The following is a 17,067-nucleotide window of genomic DNA, read 5'->3' as shown; positions in this document are numbered from 1 at the left end:
CCAGAAAGGCAAAGGCTTGCAACCAAGAATAATTTACCTGCAAAACTGAGTATAATTCTCTAGGGGAAAGACCCTTAATGAAATAATTTCCAAGCATTAAGTGATTAAGACTAAAGTGGAGTAAAAACCTTGCGATACATATGAGTAAAGAGAAACAAAAGAGGTATACAAGTGGGCAATTGAAAAAGATTTTTTAAGGATGAGGTGTCTTTCCTCTACTGGGGGAGGGGAAGAGGATACAAACCACTTCTAACAACTATGATGTCAGCAGGGGTCAGAGAAAAAAGATGGAAGTCCTAGAAATGTATTTTCTTTTTAAATGGATCAATCTTAAAAGGAGAAAGGGAGGGGGAAAAAGATACACTAAAAAAAGAAAGGAGAAGAGTACTTTTCTCACATTATCAGGGGTAGAAGTCTGTGCAAAGGGGGTGGTAGGAACAAAAGTCAATTGAACATCACTTTCAAATTAGGAATGAAGTGACTAATATCTGAACATATAAGAACAACATTGTAAACAAAAACCAAAAAGATTTTGAAAGATTTAACTCCTATCAACAGTGTTGATTCCAGAGGGTTGGTGATTTGGAATGCTCCCTACCTCCTAATAGAGAGGTGATGGACTGGATGTACATATAGGGTGAGACACATTTTAGACCAGTATGGGAATGTTGTGCTTGAGTATGCATGCCTGTAGCTAGGTTCCTCCTCCCTTCCACATCCCCTCCCCACATAATTTTAAAAAAGAAATGGCTTTTCAAAACAATCCTTTTTCAAAGAGCAGGGTGATGAGCAAAGTCTGAAAATATATAGAATATTTCTTCCAATAAAATCTTCTTAATTATAATTCATAATGATCTTGACCCTTTACTTTATACTCTGAATCACACAATCCAGCACTTAGGTGAAACACTGCAGAGGAGTATAGGATACAAAGTAGTTTAACCAATTATAAACTATAAGTGAACTTTTTTTTAATATTTTAATTTTTGTTTTCAACATTCACTGTCACAAGAGTTCCACATTTTCTCCCCATCTTTTCCTTCCTCCCACCCCAAGATAGTGTGCATTTTGATTATCCCTTCCCCCAATCTGCCCTCCCTTTATCCTTCACCACCCACCATCATTGAGAAGGCAAGTGATTCAGTATAGGTTATACATGTGTAGTCATGTAAAACGCTCCCATACATCATGTTGTGAAAGGCTAACTATATTTCCCTCCATCCTATCCTGCATACCTCTCCCCCCCCACCCCCACTGCTCTCTCCTTTGACCCTGTTCCTTCTCAAGTGTTTGCTTCTGATTACTCCCTCCTCCATTTTGCTCTTCCTTCTGTTATCCCCTTCTCCCCTACTTTACTGTAGGGTAAAATAGATTTCCATGTTCAATTGAGTATGTATGTTATTCCCTCCTTAAACCATTGAGAGTAAGATTAACTCATTCCCTCTCACCCTCCTCCCCCTTTCCTCTCCATTGTAAAAGCTTTTTCTTGTCTCTTTTATGTGAGGTAATTTACCCCATTCAACCCCACCCTTTCTCCTCCCAGTACAATCCTCTCATACCTTCATTTTATGTTTAGATATCATCCCTTCATATTGAACTCATCCTGTGCCCTGTCTACAGTCTCTCTTTACACACACACACACACACACACACACACACACACACACACACACACACACAATATATATATGTATGTTATGTATGTATGTATATTTCCTCCAACTACTGAGAAAGGTCTCACAAATTAGAATGTAAACAGTTCAATATATCCCTTATGATTCTCTTTCCTGTTTACCTTTTTCATGTTTTTGATTCTTCTGTTTGAAAGTCAAATTTTCCATTCAGCTCTGGTCTTTTCATCAAGAATGTTTGAAAGTCCTTTATTTCATTGAATATCCATCAAATACCCCTTTCCCCCAAGTATTATATTTATTATACTTTGCTGGATAGGTGATTATTGGTTTTAATCCTATCTCTTTGCCTTTCAAATATCATATTCCAAGTCCTCCAGTCCCTTAACATAGAAACTGCTAAGTCCTGTTTTATCCTGATTGTGTTTACATGATACCTGAATTATTTCTTTCTGGCTGCTTGCAGTATTTTCTCCTTTGACTTGGGAACTCTGGCTACACTATTCCTAGGAGTTTTCCTTTTAGGATCTCTTTCAGGAGGTGATCAGTAGATTCTTTCAATTTCTATTTTACCCTCTGGTTCTAGAATATCAGCAGGGCCAGTTTTCCTTGATAATTTCATGAACGATGATGTCTAGGCTCTTTTTTTTATCATGGCTTTCAGGTAGTCCAATAATTTAAATTACCTCTTCTGGATCTATTTTTCAGGTAATTTTTTTCCCCAATATTTCACACTGTCTATTTTTTCATTCTTTTGGTTTTCTCATAAAGTTATTAGTTTCCATTTTCTCCATTCTAATTTTTAAGTAATTATTTTCCTCATTGAGCTTTTGAACCTCCTTTTCCATTTGGTCAAATATGCTTCTTAAGGCATTCTTCTCATTGCCTTTTTGGAACTCTTTTACCATTTGTCCTAGTCTTTTCTAAAGTGTTAATTTTCTTCAGGTTTTTGGGGGTCTCCTTTAGCAAGCTGTTGACTAGTTTTTCATTATTTTCTTGCACCACTCACCTTTCTCTTAATTTTTCCTTTACTTCTCTTACTTGATTTTCAAAATCCTTTTTGAGCCCTTCTATATAACCTGTGACCAATTCATATTTTTCTTGGAGGCTTTGGATGTAGGAGACTTTGTCTTCTGGTTGTATGTTTTGATCTTCTTGTTACCAAAGTAAGCTTCTATAGTCTGATTTATTTTCTGACATTTGGTCACTTTCCCCGGCCAATTTCTGGACATTTTAGCTCTTTGTTAAGGTAGCACTCTGCTTTCATCGTGGATGGTGTACTGTGCCAAGCTTCAGGGGTTTTGTTCAGCTCTTTTCATAGACACTTCTAGGGACCTGTAAATTTTCAGTTCTTCCAAGGTGGTCTGATCAAAGGAGAGGTGCTTCTCTCTTGGCCTGTGAATGACCACAAGCACTCTTCTGCTTGGAACTGCAAGGATTCCCTCTCCACTGCTGCCACAAGCTCCCACCATGCCATCCTTCTTGTCCCAGGGCTGTGACCCAGATCCAAGCACAAGCAAAGCAAGAAAATCCTGCCTCAGCACCAGCAAAGAGATCCCTGCTTGATCCCCCCCTATCTGTGGACTGAGACCTCTGGAAGCAGGTAGGACTGGGCTGTGTTACTCTCACCCAGGTCTGACAGACTTTTCTTACTGACCTTATAAAGTTGTCTTTGCTGTTTCAGAAGTTTAGAAACTGCCACAGCTGCCAGGGATTCAGTACTCTGAAGCTTGCTATGGCCTGTCTGTGCCTGCATGGGCCATACTGGACCGTGCTATTCTCTCAGACTGGTGCAACAGACCTTTCCTATCCACCTTCCAGGTTGTCTTGTGCTAGAAATTTATTTCACTCTGTCATTTTGTTCTGTTGTTCTAGAATTTGTTTAGAGTCATATTTTATGGGTATTTGGAGGGGTTTGGGGGAGAACTCAAGAAGCCCCTGCTTTTTATTCAGCCATCTGGGCTCTGCCCCCGTAAGTGAACTTTTCAATGTGTTCTGTAAGTAGTGGGTCTTAATTTACTATTTTAGGAATCCTTAACTTTGGCCTTTTTTTCTACGTATGAGAGATCTTAAATTCTAACCTTTATTACTGGGTTCACTGAAGCCTAGATGTCTCAGACATCAACTGGATAAGGGATAGGGACTTGTACTTGTGATTTCATTGATATGGAGCTCTATTCTACCATTTTAGGCAACACCTCACAGACTGGGTCAGCAGCAGGACTGAAACCTAGGTTTTGCAGGGCTCTTGATGGCAGTTCTATCCTCAATCAGCTAAAAAAAATTTTTTTAACCAGAATTTAAAGTAAAATCATTTATGCTTATCAAACTATATTACAATGAAGTCTGATACAGATTAATATTAGTTTATTAAATAACCATCCGCTTACATGTTAGCTAATAACAATCACATCTCAGTAATTACTATTGTAATTAAATATGATCTAATTCATTAGTGACCAGTCAATTAGCAAGCAAGCAGTATACCCCCTGAAAATGATTGGAAAGTTGAATTTTGGTACTTCATTACTATTGTTAAATTTAAAAAACTTGAAGTTTTGGTTAATCTCCTTAAAGTTTACTATTTATGAGGCCAAGCCTAGTCTTGACTGAAAAACCTCCATCAAAAGCTGCATTCAGAACTTCATCTAGGCAGGTTGCTGGGATAAAAGTCAAATCCTGGCGTACATTGCTTGGAATCTCGTCAAGATCTTTTTCATTTCTCTGTGGAATGATGATTCGTTTCAGTCCAGCTCTGTGTGCTGCTAGGACTTTGTCTTTAATTCCACCTACCTAAGATATGGAGAAAAGAAAGTTGTTGAAGTTAGTAAGGTAAGTTTTTCTCATCAATTACACTATTCCCGTCCTTCTATGGAATTTAGATACTTTGGAATATTCACTTATATACGGTATTCTGTAGCAAGGGGTTAAGTGGGGAAACCACTTGAAAAAACTATATAGAAACGGAGCTAACTACAAACAGTAATTTAAGGGATCTTACAAATAGATTTCTGAAGTGAAAATTATTTTTATTTTACTGTCTTAAGGTGTGTTACAGCAAGAAGCTGGTGCAGAGGAAGGGAAGTTAATAGTCTGTGGAAAACCCAAAGTCTTGAAGACTAACTCTGTTAAAGTATATAAAATTATATGGTTTTGAAATTATATGGTGATTAAGGGATTAGGTATACAACTTGATGGGATTTGGTAGCTGTGACAATGTCATTTAAGTTTTATAGAATGCATAGTACAATTGGCAGTAAACTTCATATTTGGTAAGGAGTTGTAAAAGTAATATTTAGTTAATTTTAAAAGGTGTAGTCAGTTCATAGCTGTATAATGTCTGTACAAATACAGAACTATGCTTTCAGAAGAGACTGATTCAATAGATACTTTATTAAGCACCTACTATGTGTTAGGTAGCCTAACTCTCTCCTCTGGAGCCATTTTGGTCCACAGGCATGATATAGATCAGAATGACTGGAGATAGCCCTGGTGTAGTGGGAAGACCTTGGCCTTTTTAAGTTAAGGTCTTTCCCAGGTCTCAGTCTGTTTGAGGCAACACCCATTCAATGATTGAGAGTCGGTAAAAATGAGGCAAAGAATGCTCTCTTTTACTTAGTTAAAAAAAAAACAAAAAAAAACCTTAATATGGGAGAAGACCCTCAGAGCTTCCTTGCCAAAACAGAAACAACTGCTATTTACATTCCTTCTGAGCCATCAGTGCCCAAGCAATGACCCAGTGAGGCATGGGTTGGGACCTATTGTTGGCCAGTCTGTGTGAGCCAGAGTGATATGGGTTTAAGGTATGATCCATAAAAAAGAAATCTAGCCTGTAAACTCCCAAGATATCTTGCCAAAATTTATATTACTTTAAGCACAGCACTCATAGGTAAGAGTATAGACAGAGGGAGGGTAGCAAGGAAGGAAGGAAGCATGTGTTAGGCACTAGGGACGTAAAGACAAAAAGAGTTCCTGTCCTGTAGGATCTTACATTTTATAATTCAATGTCTTTACACATAATGAAATGGAATGTGAGTGAAGGTCAACCTTGGCATTCTGAATTATAATATGAAAATTAATGTTTAGTCAAAATGTAGAATATCCAAAAACTTAAATCAGATTCTGTTATGATGACTTGTGTAAGTTAATTTTAAAAACAACTGAAAAACCATCACAAACATCAGTGGCCCCTAATTCATGCAGTATAAAGACTGATAGGACTAGGGATACTTAGTCTAGGAAGGAAAGGATTTGTGGAGAAAACATATATGTATTTATATTGTTTAGCCCTTGGGGACAGAACTAAGAACGATGCAGGGAAGTTACATTAGGCAAATTTAGGTGCAGGGTAAAAGAAGAAGCTCCCCTACAACATGAGCTATCTAGTAAGCTAGACAGCATCTTTTCTGGGAAAAAAAGAAGGGATTCTACTGTTTGGACTAAATAGCCAACTCTGAAACTCTGTGAATGTTAGTGAATTTATTTTAAGTCCCAGGGTTGTGGGATTTAAGACTGGAAATGACCTTAAATCATTTTCAGTTTAACCTTGTTTTACAGAAGAATAAACTGAGGAGGCCCAGTAAAGTAAAATAACTTGCTCAAGTCATACAAAAAATACATGAAAGGCTGGGATCTGAACTTGGCCATTCTGGTTCTACAGTGTAACCTAGAGAGTAACCAGACAGGATCAGAATCCCCCAACTCCACTCAAATACCCTGTATTAGCAAGAGCTATTACTATTTTATATAAATCTTACAGTAGAGATAATTAAAATCTAAAGAGTCACAGGATTTCATATTAATGGTGATTCATAGTTTCTTACTGTATAATAATGTATTTGATGTGTGTATATTCGTGGCAAATGGAGGACTTTTCTAAATAGATTTGGAAAAGTGAGGATTGCATCAAAAGTTTATAAAAGCTAAAAACACAGGTATATGTTTGTTTGAATGAAGATGCAACAACATTTAAATAAATTAGGGCCCCAGATGCTGCTATGTAAAAAGTAAGAAAACACATTCTCCTGAACACTTTAAGATACCTTTGTGTGGGAAGAAATAATTAAAAAATAATAAAAAATAATTTATCCTTGGAGAGTCTACCTACAGTAGTTTACCCAAATGGTTTGGTATGTCTGGAGAAAAACTTTTATCATCATTTCTACATGTTCCTCTCCTAATCCTGGAGACACAATCCTCCCTGCCATCTCCATATACTTGTGCTTTCTCATCTCCATGTCCCCTCAGATTTACCCCTCCTTCCAGGATTCTATTCACGTTTGCCCTCCCTTTAACTTTCTTCTATCATTACCAAAATTCAGCTACACAAAGAAGGATAATAGAACCTCAGAGACCATCTGGGGACCAATGCCCCCATTTTACGTATTAGGAAACCAAAGCCAAAGGAGGCCAAATGATGTGGCCCAAGGACATGAAGTAGTAAACATACACAAAAATTTGAATCAATATCTTTCGACAGTCCATTAAAAATTAATTCAGTTGTGTCTGACACTTTTTGACTCTATATGGGGTTTTCTTGGCAAAGATACTAGAGTGGTTTGTCATTTCTTTCTCCAGTTCATTTTCAGATGAGGAACTGAGGGCAAACAGGTGTGACTTGCCCAGGGTCACACAGCTAATAAGTGTTTGAGGCTGGATTTAAACTCTGGTCTTCCTGACTCCAGGCAGGGCTGGTGCACTCTCTACTATGCAACCTAGCTGCCCTATATTCTTTACACTCACTTGTGATTTAAAATTACTTCCTTGCTCACTCAAGCTATCCCTCTTGTTCATTTTTCCACAAAACCAATCAAAAGAGCTTAAATGGCAAGGTCTTCTTCCTCCACAATCTTGTCCTTGTTACCCAGTTCAACCATGTACTATACTAACTATGAAAGCTGTAGCTCCCCCTATATCACTGTTCTTTCCTTTGCGAATCCCATTAAAACTAAGTACTTTTTTCCTTTCCTAGTTATATACTTCGGAACCGCGTTCAAAGACATCAGACTACAAACCTGTTACCTAATTTCACTTTTATGGCACTGCTTTTATTCTCCCTTACTTTACTATTCTTCTGACACCTGCTATTTAAACCCTGTCTGTTCAAACTTCCTATCTCTTTTCCTCAGCAAAGGTCTTTAACAAGAACAAGAAAATAAGAAACAAGCCACTGGTATAAGCTCCCATTTCTACATCTGAGTCTCCTCATCCCCTCTTGTCTCTTTGCTTTCTCCCTCAATTATTCCCCTTCTTTGTCATCCCCTTTATCATTATAAAAACCTGCCCAGTTCTCGCCCAACTAGTAAAAATACTTTTACTTGTCCCCTCAAATTATCTTCTCCTCTGTTTTGACTGCCAAGCTTAGAAAAGTCTAACCTCATTTCTCCTACACCTCAAATTTCACTTAACTGAATCTGTTCTAAGGTTACTAATTATCTCTTAAATGCTAAATCTTTTTGACTGCTCATCCTTCATGACCCTGCTGGGCCTTTTAACAATGACCAAACCCTTTGCTCCTACATGGTCTTTCTGCCCTAGGTTTTTGTGACTGCTTTCCCTTGATTGTCCTCCTGTATGTTCATTCCTTCTAAGTCTTCTTTGCTAGTTCATCTTCATGTCAAATTTTTTAGGCATGAGTAACAAAGGTGCTGTTCTAGGTCCTGTTCCTTTCTCTCTCTACACCTGTAAGTTCAATGCAAGTTCTATGCAAATGATTCCCAGATCTATGTATTCATCTACAGTCTCCTGAGTCCTGTATTATCAACTGCATAAACAAGATGTCTTCTGTAAGTCTCTTATTAAACAGAAACTCAAATGATACTATTTCTTCTGCCCTGCTCTTAGCACATTCCTTATGAAGGGTGCCACTTCAGTTGCTCAGGTTCTCTACTCAGCTGTGCTGCCAGGTTTGGTTGCTTCTATCTCTACATCTCTCACATCATTCCTCTCTTCTACTCAACCACTTTCATGGCCTTACTGGACTATTGTAATAGCTTTCCAACTGGTCTTCCCTTTTCCATCTTACAAAAATTATATAGACCTAACTCTCCCACTTACGAAACTCCAGTGGTTCCCACAAGCCTCTTCAATAAAATACAAAATACTCTTTTAAAGCTCTTCTTCATAATCTAGCTCCAGCGTATCTTTCCAGGTTGATTTTATAATTCCCCCCCCTCCCCCCAACTCTAGTTAAATTAGCCTATTATTCCTCATACGCAACATCCCTCCTTCCACCAGCCTCCTACATGAAGCCTTTTCCCCTAAGTTGTTTTTGCCCTAGCCCCTTCAAATTATAGTTTTTCAGTTTCCTTTATGACTTTTGTATTCTGTAGTCTCTATTTTGTGTAAATGTTTCTCCCTTGCAGAAAATAAGTTTCTTGAAGGAGGAGACCGTTCCCCCCCATCCCAAATACTCCCAGTGATTCACACATAATAAGTGTTTGTTGAATAAATTATGTAAAAAAAATTCTTATGGTATGGTAGTGAGGGTAAAGATGACAAACCCACTACAAGCTAGGGGGTTCCACAGGGAAATTGAGAAAACTCTTAATTTGAATTGCTGCAAATGGGTTCCCTTTTGCTACTTACTGGAAGAACAAGACCTCTCAGTGTAATTTCTCCAGTCATGGCTACATCTGAACGCACCAGCCGCCCACTAAAAAGTGAGGCAAGGCAGGTTACTATAGTAACTCCAGCAGATGGTCCATCTTTTGTGACAGCTCCAGCTGGGAAGTGCAGATGGATGTCTGTGTTGTCAAGCAGATCAAAACTTCCAGAAGCTATTATTAAAGAAGAAAAAAAAATTTAAGTAGAAAATCAAAACCTGTATTTTTCCTGGTCTTTGTACTTAGGGTTTTCCCTTCCCATTAGTCTTTTAAGATCATTTTAGTATATGCTATGTTGGGTCCAAAAAGCCCTTTGAAACCTACAATGAGCCTAACAAAGTTGATATTTATTTTTACAAATAACATTGTCTTTGGAATTTTCCAGCTATGCCATAATTCACACACACACAAAAATCTAAAGACAGGGGAGGGGGATGAGAACTTAAACTTTGTATCCTTTTTAGTAATCATGTTTCTATATTAAAAATAGGTTGATCAACATCAATAGATGTTTGTATTTTTTAAAATTATTCCTTGCTAATCATTGTATCATTACAGAAGTAGTATAACTGACTTAAGAAATCTATCACTACTAGTAGAGACTCAAAGCTCAGTTATAAGGGACCTATTTAATGTTATCATAATACAATAATTCAAACTTATTTTAACCTTGGCGAAGGAATTCTGCGGAAAGACAATCCAAGAAAACATTTCATCTGGATAGGTAATATTATAGATCCAACACTGAATTATATACCACTGCTGTTTAAGGATCACATACCATTAGTCAGATGATATTTCTTTGCATTGCTGCGCAGCCAACTGATAGCAAGGTGTGCAGACTCCTTCATGACATCTCCCAGCTGTCCAGTCAACGTTAATTGGCCTTCACCATCCATTCGACTTGCTTCCACAAACATGATCTCTCCACCTAATGGACTCCAGACTAAGCCTATTGCCACTCCTGGCTGACTTAAACGCTCAGATACCTTAAAAAACCCAACAACATATATATGCCATTTCTAAAGGACTGTAAGTAAGCACCAACTTACTTTTAGGCTTCTGACTAACAAATACACTGTATGACAACAAGTCTTTTTCAGGTAAAGCTTGGTGCTTTTTTTCTCCCCTAAAGAATTTAACTATTAACATCTAAAAGGCTGTTGGCACCCCTCACACCTATTACTTAACCTTTTGACTTTCTACCAATGGTAACTTAACACCCTTGTTGTCATTTGTCAAAGGCACATATTACCTTAAGCTTTAAGAAACCAAGTAGGAATAATTCTGGTTTTAAGGACTGTGTGGGCCCAGAGGTATTAACACCTGCTTGGTTATCAAGGAACAATCCTATTGTTTTAACTACTCGAGTGTCAGTTTTGACTACTCAAGTGTCAGTATTATCTTGTAATTTCTTGTATTTCCCTACTGTAATATCTTGTATTTCCCTACTGTAACTCCAAAGCCTGATTTATTTCATGTACACTGATTTCATGAAAAGGAATAAACTCTATTCTATAATAAAAGTATTTAAGAAATGTTCATCTTAGATATTGTTGGCCCTACGCTTAATATAGTGTGAAAGAAGGGGAGCTTGGGCATAGTAAGTCCTTCTCTGTACTGTATAATCTGGAATTTCCTGCTTTCTGTCTGATTTACTTTGAGGCCTATGAGGAACTGTAATAGATGCTCTCTGAAGCTCAACTTTCACATTTTTCAGAAGCAGTAGCAGAGAAAAGCTAGTTAATAGTATCACAGATTTCTTCATCTGAAATGGGGCTTCTATGATATGATTTGCCACCTTTTCAAACTTGAAAACTCTGGATGTCAAGTGGTGAATCTTCCTCTTTTAAGGCAAAGTAAAATAGATAGAGCTAGGTTATAAAAACTAACAAAGCTTCCAAGTCAGCCTAGGACATATCTGTATCTGAAAATTGAGGGTGGTCAGCTCAAAGTATCTGACTAGTTGCAAGTGGCCCTATTGTACAGAATGTTCAACATTACAGGCCAAAAGATGTAGGAGAGACAAGGAAAAGAACCCCAAATGAAGAAATAATACATATGACTGCTCTCGTAATATATAATGAAAGTCTTATCTTTTTCTAATAGTAAACTAAGTAGGAATTATGGAAGAAAAAAATCAGAACATAGAATTAAGACACTGAAGCCACCTGTCAGAACTGTACATGACAGCGATGATCAAGATATTAAGTAATTGAAGAGAAGCACCTTTATATACAGGAGGCACTTTGATTTGTATACTCAAGACCATGTGATCTTTTAGAAGAACCTAACAATATAGCAATTACTTGGATATCTGCTTCTATCATTGAAGATGTAACAAGTCTTGCTTTTTTCTCTCACTGGCAGTTCTCTACTACTGTTAAATCATTTTACACAGGAACATTTGTATCTAACAATACATGGGATTTCACTGGATAAGGAACTCTAGGGGAGCAAACTTCTCCTACAAACTAGTGCAGATCAGCCACCAGCTCTGCCCCTTAGAGCCTCAGAGAGGCCTCAGTGTGATGAGTTTAAGAAACTCTTCACATGTAAAAATATCTGTCAGTTTCACACCATTCTCATAGATCCTTTAGGTTGAGTTATTACATGTACTGTCTTTATGTATAAATGTATATACTTATATACAATACAGGCATATGTAATATATGCATAAACACATACACTAAAAGAGACAGCTGCATTTCTTTTAAAATTCTAAGAACTTTTTTTTTTTTTGCCTTTATCTTAGGCACCTAACAGTGTCTGACACAGTACAGGGATTTAGTAAGTACTTATCTGAACTGATGTTTATTTCTCAAATTCAGACTGGCCTTTCATTTAGCTTAAATTAACAAATCTTTTCTGCCCTCCTCTAAGGCTAGCCTGACATTTCTTATTGATCATTTTCAGACGTACAATAAGAAGGAAGGATTTTTGCCATGTTTCATAATATAGATAATGTAGTGGGTTAGTGGTTTTTTTTTTTTAATAAGACTCATGACACAATTCTAAACTGCTGAGAACATAAGTTTTGTGGCTTGTCTGTACATAACAATATTTAAATCACAGTTACACATGTTTTGGGACAGTTGGATATTTCTGCTGCAGCCAAAGTGTCCACTAAAGAAACCATTCACAAAATCACAGAATATTGAAATAATTGATATACATGGCTTCATAAATGGTCAGGTTTTCTTTTCCACATCTTTTTCACTAGTATACGAAAGCAACAGGCTCCATTCTGTGTTCCAGTGATGGGTGCTGGGCCAACCTATTATCACATTATTGTCACTTATAAAATGCTTGTTGGATTAGATCATTAATTAAGTCTCAACAGTTGTGTACAACATGCACAGTCTTAACAGGTCATAACTATGAAAGATGCATTCAGACCAATTGCATACCATCAGTGTTATCTTGGATGAGTGACTGTGTTTGATCTTTGTAAGATGAGAGGTTTGTGGGGTTTTTTTAATTTCATTTTTATATAGTAAAAAAGCATACATAATGCTGTAAGACTTACAAAGCACTCTTCTCAGAATAACCCTCTGAGGTATCCCAGTTTTACAAGTGAGACTAAAGCAGAAATCAAAGGACTTCACAAAGGTTAAAGGACTATTAGATAAGATAGTAGGATCTAGAGCACGAAGGAACTTAAAAAGTGATCTTGATCAATCCCCTGCTTTTACAGATGAAGAAACTGGGTCCTAAAGAAGTTAAATAAATTGCACCAAGTTAGACAAGTAGTAGCACATTTTCTGAGCCAGTGTTCCTTATATCAGTTCCATTAATCACATAAATACTGGCAGGCATCAGAGCCAGGCAGGGCTAGAATAAACACCTAATGAATAAGAAGAGTTCCTTCTCTATTGCATCATTATGCCCTTCTTAATTTCTGATGCTGTGATTCTTGGGGACACTTCATATGGTTTATGCTTCCTTCTTTAATAGTTTCCTTTTGGTTTCACTGAGAGTGAAGATAGTGAGATAGATATCTTATTCACTCTTAAGTTTTCAAAATGTCACTGGCTGGACTGGGTTGATGCTTTGACTCTTCTAAGAAAAGACTAAATCAAACTAAGTGATTATCCTTAAAAATAGCCTTTGTTTTTCCTCTCTTTTGCCATATAATATACAGTGAGCATGGAGAATCATAGGACAGGTTTCTTCATTTTAGACTTTATCTTTACAAAGATACTTCTCCCCTAAAATTACCAAACCAACATTCCTTCTCTAAAATAGAAATGTCATCTATAAAATTACTTCCCATGCAATTCTTGACAAATGGGAAATTCTCTTTAGGTTAATCTACTGTTGGAAATAGGTTAATACCAAAATTACAGCAGATTGTAAGCCATAAAAAGGTTGCAATGGGTTAGCCACAAAAAAATGGACTCTACTGAATCTCCCACATAATGACTTAGGTATATTAAGACTACAGACAGGGGAAATTACTTCAGACTTTCCTTAAAATAGATAAAGTTGTAATGAAGACCTAATGCTTGATCTCTAACTAAATCAGGTTGGAATTTAAGATGACCTTCCAGCACTAAGCTGTGTCAACTGACATAAGGCAAAGAAAATAGTAGTATGAAATTTTCATTCTGAAGTAAAATTATAATATTTTTTGTTTACAAATAAGACGCATTTTATACTTCTAATAGACATAATACCAGCATTTCAAGTGTGTGTGTTTGTGTGTGCAGGAAAGGGGTACAATTTAAGGGTTGAATGATTTCTAAAATTTGAATGCAAGCAAAAATAAAATACTGATGTTAGAGGCACCTGAAATCCTGTGGCCAGAAAACCAGATAGCACAAAAGATGCTTCTGGCTACAATGATTCGTTAGACAGAAAACTGAAGAAATTTGTGTGGGAAACACTAGGAATATTTATTTGTTGTCCTAGACCTCTCTTAGAACTGCCAACTAAAGTAAGACTTCTCCAGAGTCAGAGCTAACTGTTCTTATTTGGAGTTGTCTGTGTTGAAAGTAACCTCTATGGCACCCTCCCTAAACTTGTATCACAGGCACACATGTGTCAAGAACTCATTTGACCTAGACCATTTGGGAAATTCAACCTGACAATAAGGCAAGTCCTTTTAGCTAAATAAGACAGATCCGTGCAGCTAACTGTTATAAATTTCTTTCTCTAAAAGAGAAGGCAAATAACTTTTATATTCCTGGTAGCTATTGACAGTGCCTTGAATATATACATGAATTCAAGAAAGATCTGTGATTTCATTGGCATAGAGAAGAAACAATAACTGACATTTATAGAGTTCTTTAAGATCTTCAAAGTGTTTTATCTTCATCTTTTCTCATTTAAGCTTCATCATGATTGAGTGAAGTACTATGGTCATTATTCCCAATTTATAGATGAAGAAATCAGGCTGGGACAGCAAGTGATTTGCCTTAATAAATGCTAGAGGCGGGATATGTACTCAGGTCTTCTTGACCCCACATCCAGTACTCTATCCTCCATGCTACAGCCCTGCTATACCTTGGATGTATAGTGGGAGTTTAGTATATATTTGATAAAATTTTTTAGCAATCACTAAAAATGGTATTTGAGCTACTTGGCATTTTCTCCCTAAATCTAATGACTGGGAAGTCAGGGAAGCAGGACTTCTAACCGGAGCTTAGCTTTTTCTAGTACTTTTCTCACAACACCTCTGTGAGGCACAGTAGAGAGTATAAGAAGTATTATCCTTTTTATAGAGATGGGGAATCTTGAGAAACATAGAGTAGTGCCCACTATTAATGATCAGACTATCTATCTAGACAGTTTGGAGAAACCTGGAGAACATGACCTCTGTAAGCTTGGGGAAGATCAAAGCTTCTTGTCCTCTGAGACCTGAGCTGTAGAGCTTAAAGAGAAAATTTGGAAAGGACAGGTAACAAGGTTTTGTGCTATATTTTCAAACTACCCTCCAGATTCATGTGAGCATAATAGGGCTCATTTGTACGTGGAACAAAAATGCCATAAGTAAAGTAAAATGGAATTCTTTCATTAAGCGTTAAATATTTAGAACTGTTAAACTGTGCTTATAAAATTTGTCACAGCTCCAAGAGTTCCAGACAGCCTCCAAAAATAATACCAGTAAAAAAGTTTGGAGAAAGTTTAAAATATATGTCCATCCGATAATCATGGATTAGAGCTGGAAATGATTTCCTAGGTCATCTAGTCCGATTCCTTCATCTAAACGAGTGAAGTGACTGATGGCGTAAGGCCACAGTGGCAAAGCCTGGGATTCAGACTCAGGGCCTCTGACTCCAAATCCACTAGTCTTTTCACTCTTCCACATTAGTAACCTGGACTATTCTCGCATTGCCCTAATCTAATTATTCTCAGTGAACTACTGGAATGTACTTCTGCTAGAATTAAATTGATTAAATGGATTAAAGTAGTCCCACTGACACTGCACAGTCACAGTTTATCATTTTCCTCACCAAACCATTTTTAGGGCTTTTTAATCTAGAAGCTCAGTGCCCAGAACCCCAAGGTTTAATCTTTGCTTACATGTTCAAGTTGATTATGTTATCTTAAGGCCTTAAAAAATCTTGAAGAAACCCTAATTTAAAGGTACTATGAATCCTACAAGCAACCCCAAATGATTTTGACAGATTCTGCTCTCCATCACACCTACTGTCCAGGACAATAATCTTCATTTATGAACTCTATACAAATACAAACCCATTTCTATAAAAGGAATAAGGTGGAGATAAGGCTACCCCACTCCAAGTGTGACTCTGGACAAGCAATTTCCACTGGTAGTCATTCCAAATGTCCAATAAAGACTTTTATTTTCTGCATTGAAATATACCTTCATGTCATGAATGAGGTGATTCTGAATAAAGATGTGCCAAAAGAAAAACCCCTACCATATTAATATTAACACTTTTCCCCAAAAAGTTTTCTTAGTGGCTTAGCTAAATTAAAAAAAAACAATAAAATGTATTAAGAAAGACTACCTCAGTCATAGACAAATATCTATTCCAAGCAACTTCCTCAAGTTCCCATCTCCTTTCCAGTTCTGTTATGGGGCTCAGGGGTTATGAAGTCTGTGATGTAGGAAGGAAAGGAAATGGGTGGAGACACACACTCGTTTGAGCAAAAAGGAAACAACAACAATAGAAGAACAGTATCCTGATAGATGGATTTGAGAACTCAATGGGAAGTAATCCCTGCTGCTCATTTTCAAGCAGTTATCTTGTACCAAGTTTCCCCCCAAACCTAATAAATCCTACATTTAAAGCAAATACACACCAAGAACAAAAAGGTACAAAAAAGGAGACCTGTTACACTAGAGAAAGTCTGTAGCTTTTCTCTCAAAGTGGGATTAGATGGTAGGGAAAAAAAGGCAGTGCAGACTAGATTATAGTAGAGGAATACCTTGGCACCACTTCTGTGCCACATGGAGAGCAGATCTTAACTAGAAAACCAACAAAATAGAAATGACTACTACCACCTCAACTCCACACCCAAATTTCAAAACAATAAGCAATGGCTGGCATTGAACAATCTTAGCATAGAGAAACAAGAACAGTCACCTCCATTTCATACATCGGTGGTCCTAGGATATCTTTCAGTGCATGGAAATCAATTAAAATAGGCATTTCAGGTGGCAGGGCCAGGTCAGGTGTGTCACTGATGGATTCAGGTTTTGCATCTTCTAGGAGGTGTTCTCTGCACCCTGATAAGAGTAAATTGAACAATCATAAGAGAAATCAAAAATGGAACATTTGTGGTATAGTTGAAGGAATGCCAGACAGGGAACCAGAAGATCAGAAGTTTCCTTCTAGACTAAGAGATGCTGAAAAGAA

The 17,067-nt window shown here is 37.2% G+C and overlaps 1 protein-coding gene across 1 annotated transcript in view; it reads right to left on the bottom strand.

Annotated features, from left to right (window-relative positions):
* Positions 1–3,976: 3,976 nt before the first annotated feature.
* Positions 3,977–17,067, bottom strand: part of LONP2 (lon peptidase 2, peroxisomal) — a 132,897-nt gene continuing 119,806 nt past the window's right edge. Inside the window, exons 12-15 of the mRNA XM_072632147.1 lie at positions 16,795–16,937; positions 10,017–10,224; positions 9,219–9,409; positions 3,977–4,424 (exon numbers count right to left, since the gene is read on the bottom strand). Of these exons, the coding sequence (XP_072488248.1) occupies positions 4,203–4,424; positions 9,219–9,409; positions 10,017–10,224; positions 16,795–16,937 (764 nt within the window). The 3' untranslated portion in view covers positions 3,977–4,202. The remainder of the gene's footprint in view (positions 4,425–9,218; positions 9,410–10,016; positions 10,225–16,794; positions 16,938–17,067) is intronic.

The sequence above is a fragment of the Notamacropus eugenii genome, chromosome 1, assembly GCF_028372415.1.
Source record: "Notamacropus eugenii isolate mMacEug1 chromosome 1, mMacEug1.pri_v2, whole genome shotgun sequence".
In the NCBI taxonomy this organism is placed as follows: domain Eukaryota; kingdom Metazoa; phylum Chordata; class Mammalia; order Diprotodontia; family Macropodidae; genus Notamacropus; species Notamacropus eugenii.
The sequence above is the reverse complement of the archived record's forward strand: the minus strand, read 5'-3'. Positions and strand labels throughout refer to the sequence as shown.